At 32.7% G+C, this 16,738-nt stretch overlaps 1 protein-coding gene across 6 annotated transcripts; it reads left to right on the plus strand.

The window, feature by feature from the left end:
- The first annotated feature begins 1,398 nt into the window (after positions 1-1,398).
- On the plus strand, positions 1,399-15,270 carry LOC147383760 (protein ZINC INDUCED FACILITATOR 1-like). Of its 6 annotated transcripts, XM_086425014.1 has the most exons (18): positions 1,399-1,704; positions 2,080-2,120; positions 2,244-2,304; positions 2,382-2,484; positions 2,582-2,684; positions 8,010-8,063; positions 8,542-8,604; positions 8,887-8,936; positions 9,067-9,142; positions 10,948-11,163; positions 11,353-11,440; positions 11,585-11,670; positions 11,786-11,893; positions 12,758-12,802; positions 12,933-13,021; positions 13,593-13,636; positions 14,168-14,294; positions 15,016-15,270. In XM_086425014.1, the coding sequence occupies exons 1-17, from the start codon at positions 1,554-1,556 to the stop codon at positions 14,275-14,277; spliced, it is 1,488 nt and encodes a 495-aa protein (XP_086281140.1). In that variant the 5' UTR covers positions 1,399-1,553; the 3' UTR covers positions 14,278-14,294; positions 15,016-15,270. The 6 variants fall into 6 exon arrangements, with proteins under 6 accessions (XP_086281140.1, XP_086281141.1, XP_086281143.1 ...); XM_086425016.1 differs by lacking the exon at positions 2,244-2,304 and having other exon boundaries at positions 1,562-1,704; XM_086425012.1 differs by lacking the exons at positions 1,399-1,704; positions 2,080-2,120 and having other exon boundaries at positions 2,228-2,304; positions 15,004-15,270.
- The last annotated feature ends 1,468 nt before the right edge of the window (positions 15,271-16,738 follow it).

Below are 16,738 nucleotides of genomic sequence, written 5' to 3' on the forward strand. Positions count from 1 at the left end.
GATAAAAACAATAACTTTTATTTCTTTTGAAGAATAATTTGTTGAGTTATAATGTTAATAATAGTAACTGATACTTATAAGGGCATTTTGATCATTTAAACAGAATTCAAAATAGTTTCCAAACACAAAACTCTATCAAAAGTACTTCTAACAGTACTTTTCAGAACCTGCATCCTAACACACAACAGTTATCCACTTACTCCAGACAGTACTTAAAAAAGTACTTATGAAAGTACTTATGTTCTAAGTACTTCTGGCTCCTGTATCCACACGGGCCCTAAGAATCTACACCCAACCCAAGGGTATACAGGTAATTTCATCAAACTTATGTTACATGTTAGAAAATATTAATAAAATATGACTGATACAATAATTTCCACAAAATATATAGTTGTTTTAGTATGGATAATTATAAAAGCACCACACAAATTAATAAGGGCAACCCACATTGCCGTATTGTTTTGTCAAGAATTGTTAATTGTCCATTTTTTGTAAACCAATTTTAATATGGTTATAAATTTTGGAATGGGCTGATTTTTAGTGAGGATAATCTCCTCGCCATAGAGAACATTCTCACCAAAAGTCAGTTCATTCCGAAACTTTCAACCCATATAAGACCAAACAATTCGGTTATGTGTGGGTTGCCCTTATTAATTCGTGGGCTGCTTTTATAATTATCCTTTTAGTAATTTTTCACTTTCTTTAATTTTTTTGCATATGTTAGAGAAGCTCCAACGTGGTACCCTTCCCTATACCCATGAGCTCGATCCCAATTGTCGAAAATGGGTAATGGACACCGAAAATTTCGACTCCAACGCAAGACCATTTTTAAATAAAAAAAAATTGGTTCTGAGCATACCGATACCAAAAATTGGTACTTCCCTCAACTTACTCATTTTTTGGAGGGAAATTTCTTTAAATTAAAACTTTAAAAATTAGAAATTTCCATTTTTATTCTTCATTGAGTTCCAACACACCGATTGGAATTATGGATTCGGATTCTTAGGTCTCTATCTCTCTCTCTCGCTCTCGACTGGTTTTGCATTTTCTTGGTGAAGAAAACCAAGAGGGATTAAAAATCATTGGAGTTTTTCATTGACACCCCAACTTTTACTCATTTACACTCCAAATTAGTGTTGTTGTTGCCATATCAAATTTTACATGTTTTTTATTGCTGTTGGGCACCCTACTTATTTACACCCTAAATTAGTGCTGCTGTTGGCACACCAACTTACATGCTTTTTTATTGTTGTTGGGCACCCCAACTTTTACTAATTTAAATCCTACATTAATTAAAAAAATATTTAAAAATTTATAGGTAGGATTTTATTGGTGGCATGATTGTAGTTAACACCCCAGAAATACCCATAAATAGTAACCCATTGTACCCATAATTGCAACCCATTGTCTCTCCTTCTTCTTAGCCAGTAGTTCTTCTTCTTTGCTTGAAAGAAAGATCCGGACGAAGGATTTAACAAAGCTTGACCACAGTTTAGTTCAAACTTGAGTTTTTTTTTTTTTTTTTTTCTTTTCTTCTAAGTGTGGTGCTGATAATGGCGGATAATAAAGAAACATTATTGTCGAAGAATAAGAAAGTTTACTATGAGAATTGCCCAGGTTGCAAGTTGGACCAACGTAAGGATTCCCATCGAGGAATCCCTTACAGAGAATTCACTTTTATATCGATCATAGTATTATGTACTGGTAAGAACTAAGAAAACTTGTGATTTTCAAATTTTTTGTTTATGAGATTGAATTAAAGTTGAGCTGCCACATAGTAGATTATATATTGTTGTTGGTTTGGGTTCTGCTTTTTTTTTATTTATAGAAATTTTAATGGATGGGAACTCAGTGGGTTGCTGATGTTTTAAGATGTTCTTGTTGACAAAATCTTATCAAAGTTGTTGTTTTTCGACTTTTTAAAACACATCTAATAGTTGATGATGTTGTATTATATTAATTGTTCACTAATCTCTCTTTAATATTTTGGTTAGCTCTACCTATAAGAACAATATTCTATGTTCATTAATCATATAGTTGAACCCTTAACCTCCCTTTCTATGTAATATACATTTTCAGGTTTGCCAATTGTGTCTCTCTTTCCATTTCTTTACTTCATGGTAAGTATGTAATTTACTTCATTGTATTCTGTTCATCACTCTCTTCCTGTCAATTTGCTCATATTCATGTCAAATCTGTGCTAAATATTCCTATAAAGTAAATTTCATTTTCACTTTTTGTAGATACGAGACTTTCATATTGCGGAAAGGGAAGAAGATATTGGATTCTATGCTGGTTTTGTGGGTGAGCACGTGCTAATGATGGTATTTCACTTGAGTACTTCACAATACAAAGCTTGTAATACGTTTAATGTGTTGTAGGAGCTTCATATATGTTGGGAAGAACTTTAACTTCTATTCTTTGGGGAGTTATAGCTGATCGATATGGTCGAAAACCTGTTATAGTGATTGGTACAATTTCAGTGTTAGTATTGCTTGACATAGTTCCCTATATAATTAAACTTGATTTGTAGTCTCAAAACTATTTTTGTCATTTACTCTGTTTTAATAATACATCTCAGGGTCATACTCAACACTCTCTTCGGCCTCAGTACAAACTTTTGGATGGCACTTATCACGAGGTTTCTTCTTGGATCTATGAATGGTCTACTTGGTACAATAAAGGTGTGTGTACGAGCATGCGTGGGACTATATATTGTTGAGTGTATATTTTCCTCCACTCTCGGGTATACGAATCATATCCCAATTAAGCACCATGACCCTCTTATTTCATAATTCTCCCTCTCTCTAACACATCGATCTTTCGGAGTAGTTGATTGGTTAACATGGTATAAGAGTGCTAAGTTCGTAGTTTGAAGTGTTGAGGTTATATTTTCCTCTACTCTCGAGTGTGTCATACCCCACTTAAGCTTTGTGACCCTCTTATATTCATAGTTCTTCCCTTCTCCAACAGATCGATCTTTTGGAGCAGTTGGTTTGTTAACATATATAAGTTCCAATAGGTGTTATTTTGGGTTATGTGCCAATTGAATGCTCAAAAAGATTGAGAGTAAGGAAAAAAGGAATTTGGATTGAAGTAGTGAGTGTTGAATTAACAGAAGACATCGCTTTAGATAAAATTGAATGGAGGAACATAATTCATTCAAGTGACCCGAAATTATTGGGATTAAGCTTTAATGGTGGGTTAGATGGTGTAAACACTTCACTTTGTCTTGATTGAACCCAAAAGCTTAAAAAATCATGCGGAAGAAGGATTAGTCCAAGGAAACTGCATAGAAGGCTCAAAGGCCTACCACCAGAAAGAACCAAGGCCTAGAGGCCTGGCAAAGCCCAGCATGTTTGTACCTTATGTGTGGACAGGCCAAATTTGGCTTGTCCGTAGCTAAGGTGTGGAAGGGCTAATTTCTAGCCTCCCAACACCCCACCTTTTGAAAACTTTAATTTTCTCATCTCCCCACTTCACCTACGTGCACATAGAACATTCTGGGGGGGGGGGGGGACCACAAGCCTTTTTACCATTTTAGACTCACTTTTTCCCCATCTAGCACCTCACATTTGGGTCCAAGGTAATTTGGCCAAGTCTCTTTGTCACGCCTCTGTTTTAGGTTCTAAATTTTCTCAAATCTCGAGGGTGGAGTGAAAAAAAATTGAAAAATATTCAAATGTAGATCTTCAAAGCTTAAATACGATATGAATTTCTTCCAAATAATTTAGACAGAGTTTTCTCTAAAAGTTAGACTAATGAAAAATTTTCACTTGTAGAAATATACTTGTATAATCAAAATCCATATATTCACTGCATTCCAACCACCATATCATAACGAATATACATCACTTCAAAAAACATACTATAATTACAACCCAAAAGTGTACATAAATCAACTACACATCTCAGATCAATCAACAGTTGTTCACGTCATAAATATTAACTCTTACTCTCTGAACATATATATACAAAACACATGATGTTAATATATATAAGGAAGTCCAAAACTACACTAATAGTTCTACTAAACTCAAATTTCAGTTCAAATGTAACACAATATAGTGTTCATCATTTTGATTTTACGATCCCTCTACATAATGTTCTTCATCAAGAATAAGCATCTCAGTAGTTGAGACATATATAATATTTTGTTGGTAGGATAAGTAACATGAAAGTTACTCAATAGTAAATTCACATTTCAAATTAATAATCATAATATGAATGAATAAACAAGCTAATATATTATAAATAATACATATTTTTAAATAAATAACAAAATGAATAACACTCAAAATAGATTAATCTTTAATAAAATGATAACGGAATATCTCCATCTCAAAATGAAAAAAAATAAACATAAATATGTCATAAGAATATTAATCATGGTGGTGTATTTGATAAGAATGACGAGATACATGACTGATACAAACGTACCGATCTGTATATCGATGCTCCAATACTTAACTAGTGTAGAACTTACCGTTAATTCTTAATTTTATAGTCGGTCTGACAATTTACCATAATTGGTTGATCGTGTTTTCTAGCTCAAGTTGGCCATTGATCTCTAACGGAGATAAATCATTTGATTACTATAGACTACAAATGATCATTTGACAAATTAGGTTCATTGTACCTCTATGATATGCATGTGTCCTCAATCAATCTAGTCATCCACCAACCATCTTTACAGTCTAATTTGTTATTTTCCAATAAAGATAAGATAGGAATTCCCAAAATAGTAAGTATAAATATATTCTCAAGTGGTATCCCATACTACCGGAGAGAATATCAAACCCCTATTATTGTCAATTAATTAGTTGTTTTCGGAAAGAGCTACTGATTAATCTTATGGGCATTCATTACCCATTTAATGGATAACAAAAATAATAATTATATTTTTTAAAATTTATTTAAAATAAATTTGCAAGTGTAACGATATTTTCAGGTATTCTAGAATTATAAACATGCAGTAGATATTGAAAGTAATAAATCAAAAAGCAGTAAACATGCAAGTACACTGTCCTACGGTTACTGTTATAATTACATCTCATGCTCTATTACATAGTGCTAAAAAGCATTTTAAACTTGAAAATTCCTCAATACAAGTACAGACAACCGAGAATCCCATTCTCGATTATAAACAATCAAGAATTTCATTCTCGATTTCAAATTTAAACTTAAACATTTCATTTTTTTAAATAGATAATCACCTAATGAAAATATATTTTCAAAACATGACATCTTAACAATTTTTAAAATGAACATTATACGGAAATTACTATGAAAATCAATTTGTTAAACAAATAGATTTTCTTGTTACACCCACTCAAATTTATTTATTTTTATTTCGCAATATTTAAATATCATAAAAATATATAAAGTGAATTATTATATAAGTCGATACATGAATTTTAAATGCAAATCATAATAAATTTGAAACTAACTATCAAAATTGAAATAAAACATATTTCATTGAAAACTATATTACGATTTTGAAATTATAAATTTTCTACCTTTACAATTAGGTTTTACACGTTCTTATGACATAAAAATGATTTTTTTAATTAATTTCATCAGTGATTCGACCAAATAATCTAGTAACTAAGTAAAATTTGAAGTTGTGGATATTTTCTTCTACAGTGCCAGATCTTAATTCACATTATAAACACGTTTAAATCTCGATTGAACGCAACGTTCGCGAATCTACTTTCGAACTCACTCGTTTTTGTTTCGATTTCAATCTCATGGGTATAATAAACATCAATTTATTTTTTATTTTGTACTTTATAATAATATAATATTTTATATTATAATATATAAACGAATACAGCTGTTTGTCACATTTTCTAACACATTTTAACTTATAATATATTATATAATAATATATAATATAATATAATAATATTTATATTTATTTTAATTACATTTTATCCCTTTAACATTTCAAAATTTTCAAATATCTTCTTTTTATAAAAATAATTATAATTAAACCTAATATTAATAAAATAATTTATTTTAATATTTTAATAATATAAAAATAATTAAATAATATTATTTTTTTCATATATATTTTTTTCTCCATTATATCCATTACATTAGACCAATTCAAACTGTGTATCTCGGATTATCGAAATCCCTCACTAATTTTTTTCTATTGACTAAAATACCCTTACGTTAATTTTTCATAATTTATCATATTCAACTTGGATTTAAGCATGCTGATAGTCTAAACTATATTTTTCAATACTTTTGAATTCAACAATAATGTTTGTTTGATCAAAAGAGTTTCCTATAAATTTTTTAATTTTATCTACTTCGATTCAATGTTCTAATTCTTCGATCATAATTATGATAAGGTTCTTCGAATTGTACTTTTCATTTAATAAATTCTCCTTCTAGAAATTAATATTTTATATTGATAATAACATGATTTTTTTATAATTTATTTATTATTTTAATAGGAAAACATGTCAATATAGTTTACTTAATTCCTTGATATACGTAATAAATTTCATGGCATTACACTCTCAATTTGGAATCTCTTCCATGCTACCTCACACCCCATTAACCCCTTTTTATTTTGGGGACCATAAGCCTTTTACCATTGTAATCTTACGTTATCCTCTCCCAACACCATATACCATGATCTTAAAGTAATTTGGCTCATTCCTTTAGCTTTGACCTTGGTTCCCACAGACGACAAGTGAACAATGACAACCATACCCCCTTTTTTGTTAAGACTAGCTTTATAGCCGACCATGTCACATTTTAAAGCTCTTTCCCACTCAGTTCAAGGTAAATTAACCAAAGCCAAGGGATTTTGCCCATCTTGCCCTCTAAAGAGAATTCTCTGGAACTTCATGCTCTTTTACCCTTTTGCCCTTTAGAGATCTTGGTTGGTGAGACTCAAGAGCTTGAGAATGACCATTAAGGACAAGGGTATGGGAGGAAAGAAGGATCACCCATAGAGGTATTCTTGGGAATATTGTGTACTTGAGAAGAATATGACTCTTTTGCCCCCAAAGGTCCCCCCAAGAGCTTATAAATAGAGGTCTATTCAAGGTTAAAGAGGAGGAGGTTTTTGGAATAAGAGAATTTTGTCAAAATACCCTCTCAAGAGCCTTTCTAAGTCCAAAATTCTGCCCAACTTGTGGCTCATCCCTTTTGGAAGCCTAAAACTAGAAGAAGAAGATAGAAAGAAAGAAAAGACGAAGGTGGGGTGGGAGACTTAAGTTACTGATTTTTCTGTTTATTTAAGCTTACTTTGCTTCTTTATCTTAAAGAAGTTATGGGTCAAAACTATGAAAGCTCCATGGAAATCATACTTATAACTCTAAACTAAGAAAAACAGTCCCAAGTGGACATACACTTCATGCATAAGGTAAGGGTTCTCTCAAGAATATGTTCAACCCATGAGCATGTCCTTAGGACCTAACCAACAAAAACACTCCTTAGTGAGTGCATAAGTGTAGGACAAGTGCTTAGAGACCTAGAGGGTAAGAGATCTATGATAATTTTCACCCAAACCTCAATCTCACAAAAAATTCCAACAAGCACGTATTTCCACTTAGAGGTTGAACTATACTTTGTTTGTTTCTTGACTTTTTTACTTTGCTTTTAAACTATAAAAAAGATTTTAAAAAATGAAACTTCATAGTGGGTCATTCTTTGATAACCAGCACCTTAGTGGGTGAGACAAGGTACCTAACACCTTCCTTGTCTCACAGTCGAACTTCCCTACCTAGTTCTTAGGTGGACCTTACCTTTACCATTGATGAGAGTCACTATAAAAACCTAAAATCAGATTTCAAAATCATTTTTTAGGGTGTCCATTCACACCTTAAATCTTGAATGGTGGCGACTCCGAAAACGCAAGTAGATTAATGTTTAACTCTTAAACTCTCTCCCACATATCTATAAATGGTATTTGTTTATATTCTTTATTTTCACTACCTTTGTTTCTCCTATACATATTTAAGCTGTTTTATTTGACTGTATTTAAGGCATATGCTTCCGAAGTTTCTCATCCAGAAGATCAAGCTTTGGGACTATCACTTGTAAGAACATTTTGTTTGCATTAGTTTATCATGTATGTGTGTGTGTGTAGGGAAAAGGTTGCATGGCCCGAAGGACCATGTAGAGCCTAAACCAAGGTTCACATTAGGGCCATGTGGACTTCCCCGTTGATCCAAATGACATTTAGCCATCTTTTTTGTGGTCTAGATTTGGTTTGAAAAAAAAAAAATCCCCCCCCCCCCTCCCAATTTTTTTTTTTGGGCCATTTCTTTAATTATGAAAATAGATGGCCACTGAACTTCAAAATTTAAAATTTAAATCCAATAGTGAAAAAAAATATATTTTCAATTTCGTTTTCATAAATTTTTATTTTCTACATACATGTAGCACACGATGGTGTTTTTGGGTGCCACGTTGGCATGTGGTTCATACAGATAGATTATCCTTCGACCCATATAACCCCATCTCTATATCTTTTCCAGTAATTTATAATGGAGTCAACGCCAAATTTCATTTCAGGTTAGTACAGCATGGGGCTTAGGATTGATCATTGGTCCAGCTATTGGAGGTTTCCTTGCACAGGTATTGGTAGCTTAGCAATTTGTTTATGAGAACCTTTCATTTTCTTCTTGTTGGGTACTATATATGAATAAGAGAAGTGGAATTTTTTTATTTATAAATATAGTACTAGGCAGTTGAGAAGACTAATCAAAAATTACTTCATTTTCACTGCATATTGTGATTTATATATGATAAATTGTCATAAATTTTATCTCTATCAGATATTTTTCCTTTTCTAATCTTTGATCTACATGTGAATTCAACTAATGAATGTAGTGTCTATGAATGACTTTATGTTCCTAGCCAGCAGAGAAATTTCCAAATATATTTTCCCAAGAATCTCTATTTGGGAGGTAAGCATTACTATGTCAACTTTTTTTTACTTCCAATTGTAGTGTTGTTTTATGTGTCATTTCAGCATTCTTTTTTTTGCTTTTGTTTAATTTTAGCTGATGTTGTGAAACACAAACAACTTTTGTGCAGGTTCCCATACTTCTTACCTTGCCTCTGCATATCAGCCATTGCATTGGTTGTAAGCTTTTGTTGTCTTTGGCTTCCGGTATGTTTCCTAATCTATCTGATAACTTCCTTCATAATTGTTGAGTGTATATTTTCCTCCACTCTTGGGTGTGTCATACCCCAGTTTAGCCCCGTGACCCTCTTATATTCATAGTTCTTCCCCTCTTCAAGAAATCGGTCTTTTGGAGTAGTTGATTGGTTAACATGGTATCAAAGCACTCGTATAGGTTATGGGTTCGATTATTTCCAGCCTTATGGGTGAGCGGAGTGTTGAGCGTACATTTTCCTCCACTCTTGGGTGTGTCAACCTCAGTTTAGCCTTGTGAACCTCTTATATTCATAGTTCTTCCCCTCTTCAAGAAATCGGTCTTTTGGAGTAGTTGATTGGTTATCATGGTATCAAAGCGCTCGTATAGGTCATGGGTTCGTTTATTTCCAGCCTTATGGGTGAGGGGAGTGTTGAGTGTACATTTTCCTCCACTCTTGAGTGTGTCATACCCCAGTTTAGCCCCGTGACCCTCTTATATTCATAGTTCTTCCCCTCTTCAAGAAATTGGTCTTTTGGAGTAGGTGATTGGTTAACATGGTATCAAAGCACTCGTATAGATTATGGGTTCGATTATTTCCAGCCTTATGGGTGAGGGGAGTGTTGAGCGTACATTTTCCTCCACTCTCGGGTTTGTCATACCCCACTTAATCCCTTGAGTCTCTTATATTTATAGTTCTTCCCCTCTCCAACAGATGGGTCTTTTGGAGTAGTTGGTTAGTTAACATGGTATAAGAGCATTGGGTTTGTATAGGTCACGGGTTTGATTCTTTCCACCCTTATGTGTGAAAGGGAGTGTTGAGTGTATATTTTCCTTCACTCTTGGATGTTTCATACCCCAGTTAAGCCCCATGACCCTCTTATCTTCATAGTTCTCCCCCTCTCTCCAACAAATCGGTCTTTTGGAGTAGTTGGTTGGTAAACACTAACTAGTTCTTGTAGACTTGTACAAATGAAAATTGCATGATACAACAATTTTAACCAATATCAGTTTTGAAGATAAATATCAGTTTCACATGAGATACATTGCTTTCCTTACTCCAAAACAACTATATTTTGAATAAACGATTTGCGCCACTTAGGAAACAAGTACCAATTTGAAGTGAGTGTCTATTGTCCCTATTTACTTTCTCATAACATAATTGTAATTGCATCTAGAATCCTAGAATTAATTTCAAATCATATACAAACCCATTTTCCATAACACAAGGATGTAATGTTCATAATTAGATCAAAATTTTAATCGAGAACAGTAAAGTAGTGAACTAATACTTTTTCTTCTATTTTTTAATGATTAATCATCTGCAATTCTGTTCAATGACATCGTTTTTTTTTTTTTTTTGCTTGAAAAGAAAATTAACATTTTGAAACCTTTAGTTTTATTTGTTTTGGTTGTTCATGCATGTCAAAATATGCTACTATGTGGAGATTAGTTAAATAAATGTCCAATAGAAGTTCATCGAAAGAAACATCTTATTATCCTTCCTTTGATAGCAAGGATAAACAAGTTCTAGTATTTACCCACATAAAAAAAAAATGCCTGAAAATGTTCATCAGAAGGTAGGCCTCAGTGAATATGTGGGCATGAACCACTTATTCTAATATTTTATTTTCCATCCTTTTATATTTGGGAGAGAAATGCATACCGTACAGTATCGACAATTTTTTTTTTTTTTTTGTGCTATGTTTGCACTAGGTATGATATTAGCATGTTAATTTGAGCAATCTTACAATGTTGTTCACAACGATTGAGGTGCCTCTTTACTACGATTTGATGTTCTTTAATTTTGGGATTGTAGGAATCGTTACACAAGCATCATGGAAGAAACACGGAAGGATCTGATTCATATAAAGCTTTGGAAGCTTCATCTCATGAGTGTGATGTGAGAGAGAATATTCAAGAGACGGACGGAAGACCACAGGATCCTAAGCCAAATCTCTTTAAGAACTGGCCATTAATGTCATCTATCATTATATATTGTGTTTTCTCGCTTCATGATATGGCCTACGCTGAGGTAATGTGTTCATGTTTTACTTTTGGTGTTATGGTTTGATTTACATCATGATCTTATTTAGGCTGGCATCAATGGAGAATAATTTTGTTCTTTTCAATCTATTAACTATGCTTTTGTAATGACAAGAACTTTTATTTATTTATGTAGTTGTAAATGCATTATATTTGATGACCAAATTTTCTTTCACAGATATTCTCATTATGGGCTGTCAGTCCTAGAAAATTGGGGGGATTAAGCTATACGACTGATGAGGTTGGTGGTGTTCTTTCAATAACAGGTATTTCGACAGAATCTCATTTGTCCTTAGAATAAGAAGTGCATTTGTTTTGCTTGTAAATTGAAATTCGTTGAGTGTCTAATAAATTTTGTCGAGTGTATCCATTCATGGAGTTGAGTTACTGACTACCTATTTCACTATTAGGTTTTGGCCTGTTGATCTTTCAAACTTCTTTATATCCAATTGTTGAGAAAATTATTGGGCCCATCATGGTGTCGCGCATTGCAGCGGTATTCTTTCCTCACTTTTTTTTTTAATACATACAAAATAATTTGAAGTTAATCTCTTTGAATTTGATATATGTTATTTGACTGATGGTTCCACTTTTTATGGTTATATATGAAGGTTCTATCCATAGTGGTGCTTTCAAGTTACCCCTTCATAGGTTTGCTATCTGGGTTCAGCCTTACACTGCTATTAAATTGTGCATCCATGCTGAAGAATCTTTTCTCTGTAAGTCTAAATTCAAAGATTTTCTTTCTTGTATTTTCAAAAATTAAGACAAGAAGATGTGATGTACTTGCATACACCAGCACATGGACATATATGATCGTGCGTTGTGTTCTAAATAACAGATATTTTCAAACATGTTTGCCAATATCATACATGTCCTTGTGTGCGGGCATGTTTGGTCTACTCCTTGATGATACTACAACCCTAAAGTCTATGTATGCTAACCTTAAACTCTATCATGCCTCAAAATCCGATACTACGTCGACTTGGCAACGTGATTGGGGGATACTTGACCTTGTCCCAAATCTCGAGACTTGAGAATAAACCTCGAGATATGTGGGGAAGAGATCCGCCAACATTCAAAACATATCGATTTAAATTCCATACCTTGGGACACCTGTGATTTAAAGGGTAGCACTATGTGAAAACTGGAAAATTCTATTGAAAAAATTGATGGGTCAAGGCCCACAAATTTTAGAAACCGAATTTTGACGATCTAGGACCGTTGAAATTCTTGATGTTCCCAGATTTGACGGCTTAGAGTTGTTGAATTTCTCTCTTCCTTCATTAATTTGACAGATTTAACCTGTCGAAAAAAAAAAATTGACAATGAAAAATTCGACGCCAATTCGACCTCTTGGTCCGTCAAATTTGGGTTTTTTTCACATTGTGTAGGAATCAAGAATCGATGTGACTCAAAGACCTTTCTACCTAGAGAAATTTCAATAACTTTTTTTTGTCAACAACGCCTTTAGTTGTTTTATCTTTTAGTGATAAAGGTAAGGGTAATTTAGTCTTTTGGATATTAAATGTTTGTCTTTTCAAGAAATAATTCTCTTAATTTATTATTTGAAAATCAATCAGGTCTCAATTGTCACTGGACTATTCGTGCTACAAAACAACGCAGTGGTAATGTTTTTCATCTTGTTTGGTTTTTGTTTTTCTTCTTTTTTCCCTTTTAAAGTGAAAATTTTCAACTCAGTATTTAACTGTAATTTTTGTTATGGATGCTTATTTGTTATAAATATCGTTACAACAGTCCCAAAGCCAAAGAGGAGCCGCAAATGGCATTTCTATGACCGGAATGTCTCTCTTCAAAACATTTGGTCCAGCTGGAGGAGGCGCTCTGTAAGTTCCCCCTATAAACATTTCTTTTACATTTTTGTTATGGTGGTTGAGGAACAATTGTGCTCATGTGCTTATAATACCACCACGGCCTAATCGTCTTAGAATAAATTCCTAAATGATTTGGTATATCGGCCAAGAAAATTTGAATCTCCAAGTGTTAGGCTTTTAAGTTGTTTGATTGAAGATGAAACAAAAACACGTATTCATGCCAATTCACTGTTAGGCATATCTTTGTGATACAAGTTAGTCTTGGAATCTGTATTTGGCATCCGTGATCAATCATTGATGGTTTGTCGTAGAACAAACAATGCAATGTGAGATTTTACAATATTCAAAATCATTCCACACATGAACATATATCTCAAGAATATTTCTATCATGCAATCCTAAAGTTTAAGATTAATAGAAAGCGGACCTTGTGACATTGAATTGAGTTAGCCAAGCAGTAGAAATTTATAACGATATCCGATACCTCACGCGTGTGAATCAAATTTGCTTTTAGACTCACTCTTAAAAATTTGTATCTATGATTTAATCGTGCCATCTAATTTTTCATGGCTTCTATTCGCAGGTTTTCTTGGGCACAAAAGCGTCGTGATGCTTCCATCCTCCCAGGTACGAAGCTTCACCTACTATTAACTCTTAAGAAAACATCTTGGTTTCTTGACGAGATTAGTTCATTTGGTTGTTCCATCATCTGTTGTGATTTTCCATGACAACTCCTAGTCCAAATAATGTTAAAGTCTATTTGTTAAGTTTAGTCTCACATTGGACACCCATTGCTTTGTCTCTCTCTTCTTATAAGCTCGTGGGCCTCTTCACTCATTGTCAATTTGTTTTAAGTTGGACCTCCAAACTTATCATGATATCAGAGCAAGCTTTTCTCTCCTCTATGTCATCAATTCATATCTCCACGTGCTTTGGCCCCGTTCGGCCCACACATGCAGGGGTGTGTTGAATTTAGTTCCACATCGGACACTCATTACCTTGTATTTCTTCTTATAAGCTCTTGTGCCTCTCCACTCATTGCTTATTGATTTTGGGTTGGACCCCCGAACTTATCATTTGTTCAAAAATCTTTCTAAACTTAAATTTTCAAAATCTTTCCTTCCAAATATTGAATTCAGTTTTATTATTGAGATGCAGGAGTTCAGATGGTCTTTTTTCTCTTAAATGTGATTGAAGCGATTGCATTGGCAATGACCTTCAAGCCATTTCTAGCCCTACCACCTGAGCGGACCATGGCACAATATTGATTTGGATAGAAAAAAAGGTTAGATCTCAAGTTTGAACTACCTAATTACTACATCATCATCATCATTTAATTACTTGATCTAGCATTACGCCATAGTTGTAAATTATGTCACCGTGAAAACTGGAAAATTTGATGAGCCAAGGCCTATGAATTTTAAAAACTCAATTTTGATAGTCTAAGGCCGTCGAAATTCTTGAAAATTTGACAGCTTATAGCAATCAAATTTCTCCCATTCTTCATTAATTTGATGGTTTTGTCCATCGAAAAAAAATTGACAATGAAAAATTCAACCCCTTGGTCCGTAGAATTTTATGAAATTTGACGGCCTTGGGCCGTCAAATTTGGGCTTTTTTCACATTGTGACACATCTTCAAATGTGTATAATTCAAGTTCGATGTTTTATATATATGTATACACATGAATAAGTTTTGTGCATTTATCATGTTGTAATTTTTTAGGGATACATGCATGATCATTGGATTTGATTATCTGATTATATATAATCACAATATGGTCAAGTGTTATAATGATGTCGGCATTTCATAACCGTTGGATGGATCTTCGGTCTCAAACCATTCCTTGCTTCTGTTTGATGTTGGGATTGGGATGAAGCAAATGGTTTAATATTTTTTTTCTTTTTTATTATTTATATCAACCATGAATTGTCCACTTTGATGTGTTATTTTAGGAAGTTATTACTTATTAGTCATGGTCTCGCTCGAGATAGTCAATGTTTCAGGATCAATATGTTGTATGAATCTTGGTCGAGGCCAGCGAGACATCTAAGGTTCTGAAAGGGTTTGTTATAACCAAAATCACCAAGTCGGGGTTTGGAAATACGTCGGCAAGGAGAGGATTCGTAAAAAAAAGGGTAAATTTTAAAATAAAAAATTATGTTGGGTTTAAGATTAATGATTTTGTTGGTCCTATGTTCTTGATATTGTATAATCAAATAAATCACCAAACCTTATATTTATATAAAATTCTTCCAAATTTTTAAAATGTATAGATGACTATATTTCGTTTTAAACATGATGTTTGCGATTATAATATAAAAAAAAATTCATAATGAAAAGCATCTATGATTCCCATTCAGTTTCGTGACAAGTATGCAATGTGGGGTCCAATCTCGAGGCCACTTAATCATTATTCAAAAGTTATTATTGGTTTAGAGATTTGCAAAAAAGATGACTATTTTTTTATATTAGGTTCTTAAGGGATCAACACAAATTTTCACTAAAGAAAATTATTTTAACTCAATTAATCAATCAATAAATAGTGAGGGCAGACTAAAATCATCCTTATAAATTTCTAATGGGCTAACTATGTTCATTGAGATTGAAACACAAGCTCTTACAAATTTCTAAGTAAAAAGATTTGAAAATCTGCAACTTGTGATCGTCGCCAAAAAGTAGGTTCATCTAATGAAGTGGAACTTCGTATGTGTAAGCACCCTAATTTGCATGGGCTCACCTCGCGAAGGCCCATAAAAAGGAAATTTAAGTGATTTGTCAATCAAAAGGTCTAAGGACCTAGTATATGAAATAATCATTTTTTATGCTAGTAAAATGGTCGAAGACCTTTAAATGGCCCATGGGCCCACAAATAACTTTTTATTTCTTTTTTATATGGCTTCTCACTGCATTTGATTCAAAACAAGTTCTAAACCTTACCCTCTTTTTTTCAAAATTCATTAAATCGATCCTAACCAACCCTTTAATCCCAAAATCCTCAACCAAATCCAAGTCTAACCCCACGTGTTCAGTGTAGATTATCAATAAAAGTAAGAGAACAAAAATCTATAAAACCTTGGTAAGAAATGGTTGATTCAGAAAGACAATATTGATCTAATAATTTTTTATTTTTTTTATTTAAAACAATTAATCAGGTTCGAAGAATTATAGGAAACTAAATTAAAACTACTCTAAAATAAACATGAATGAGAATCACAATGCAACAAAAAAAATTAGATCAGTCAAATTCACTAAAACAAGTTATCATATTAATTAATTTGTTTATTTTTTATCTTGATCCAATTAACAAAACTAATGTTATTGGATTGATATATAAAACCGATCAATCCAACTATCAATCTTAAATTTTATGATAATATTTAGTAAGACAAAATCAATGGTAAAACATTACATCTCTAACAAAGAATAGTTTATCTTGAATTTATCTAAGATTAAACTATCAAAATCATTAGAATAAACATTCTATTCCATGATCACTACTTAAGAAATTGGTATCATAATGAAGCATTCAAGTATAATTAAAATAAATAATTATTTAAGTTGATCTTGTTTGGACTTCATCGACCTCTTTAATGGAGGTCTAGCTACATATTATAATAAGAATAATAAAAACAAAGTAAAAATAAAAGAGAATAGAATAAGGAAGAAAATGATGATCTTTTATTAATCTTGAATTGAATCTGGTAAAATACTTTTTTTATTTACAAA

This window comes from Akebia trifoliata, chromosome 15 (genome assembly GCF_017979445.1).
Source record: "Akebia trifoliata isolate Shusen 1 chromosome 15, ASM1797944v1, whole genome shotgun sequence".
Classification (NCBI taxonomy): Eukaryota; Viridiplantae; Streptophyta; class Magnoliopsida; order Ranunculales; family Lardizabalaceae; genus Akebia; species Akebia trifoliata.

Coding starts and splice junctions, on each gene's coding strand:
- LOC147383760 (XM_086425014.1), top strand. CDS start 1,554: ATGGCGGATAATAAAGAAACATTATTGTCGAAGAATAAGAAAGTTTAC. Junction 2,305..2,381: donor ATTCTATGCTGGTTTTGTGG/GTGAGCACGTGC, acceptor AATGTGTTGTAG/GAGCTTCATATATGTTGGGA. Junction 12,803..12,932: donor TGCTACAAAACAACGCAGTG/GTAATGTTTTTC, acceptor TCGTTACAACAG/TCCCAAAGCCAAAGAGGAGC.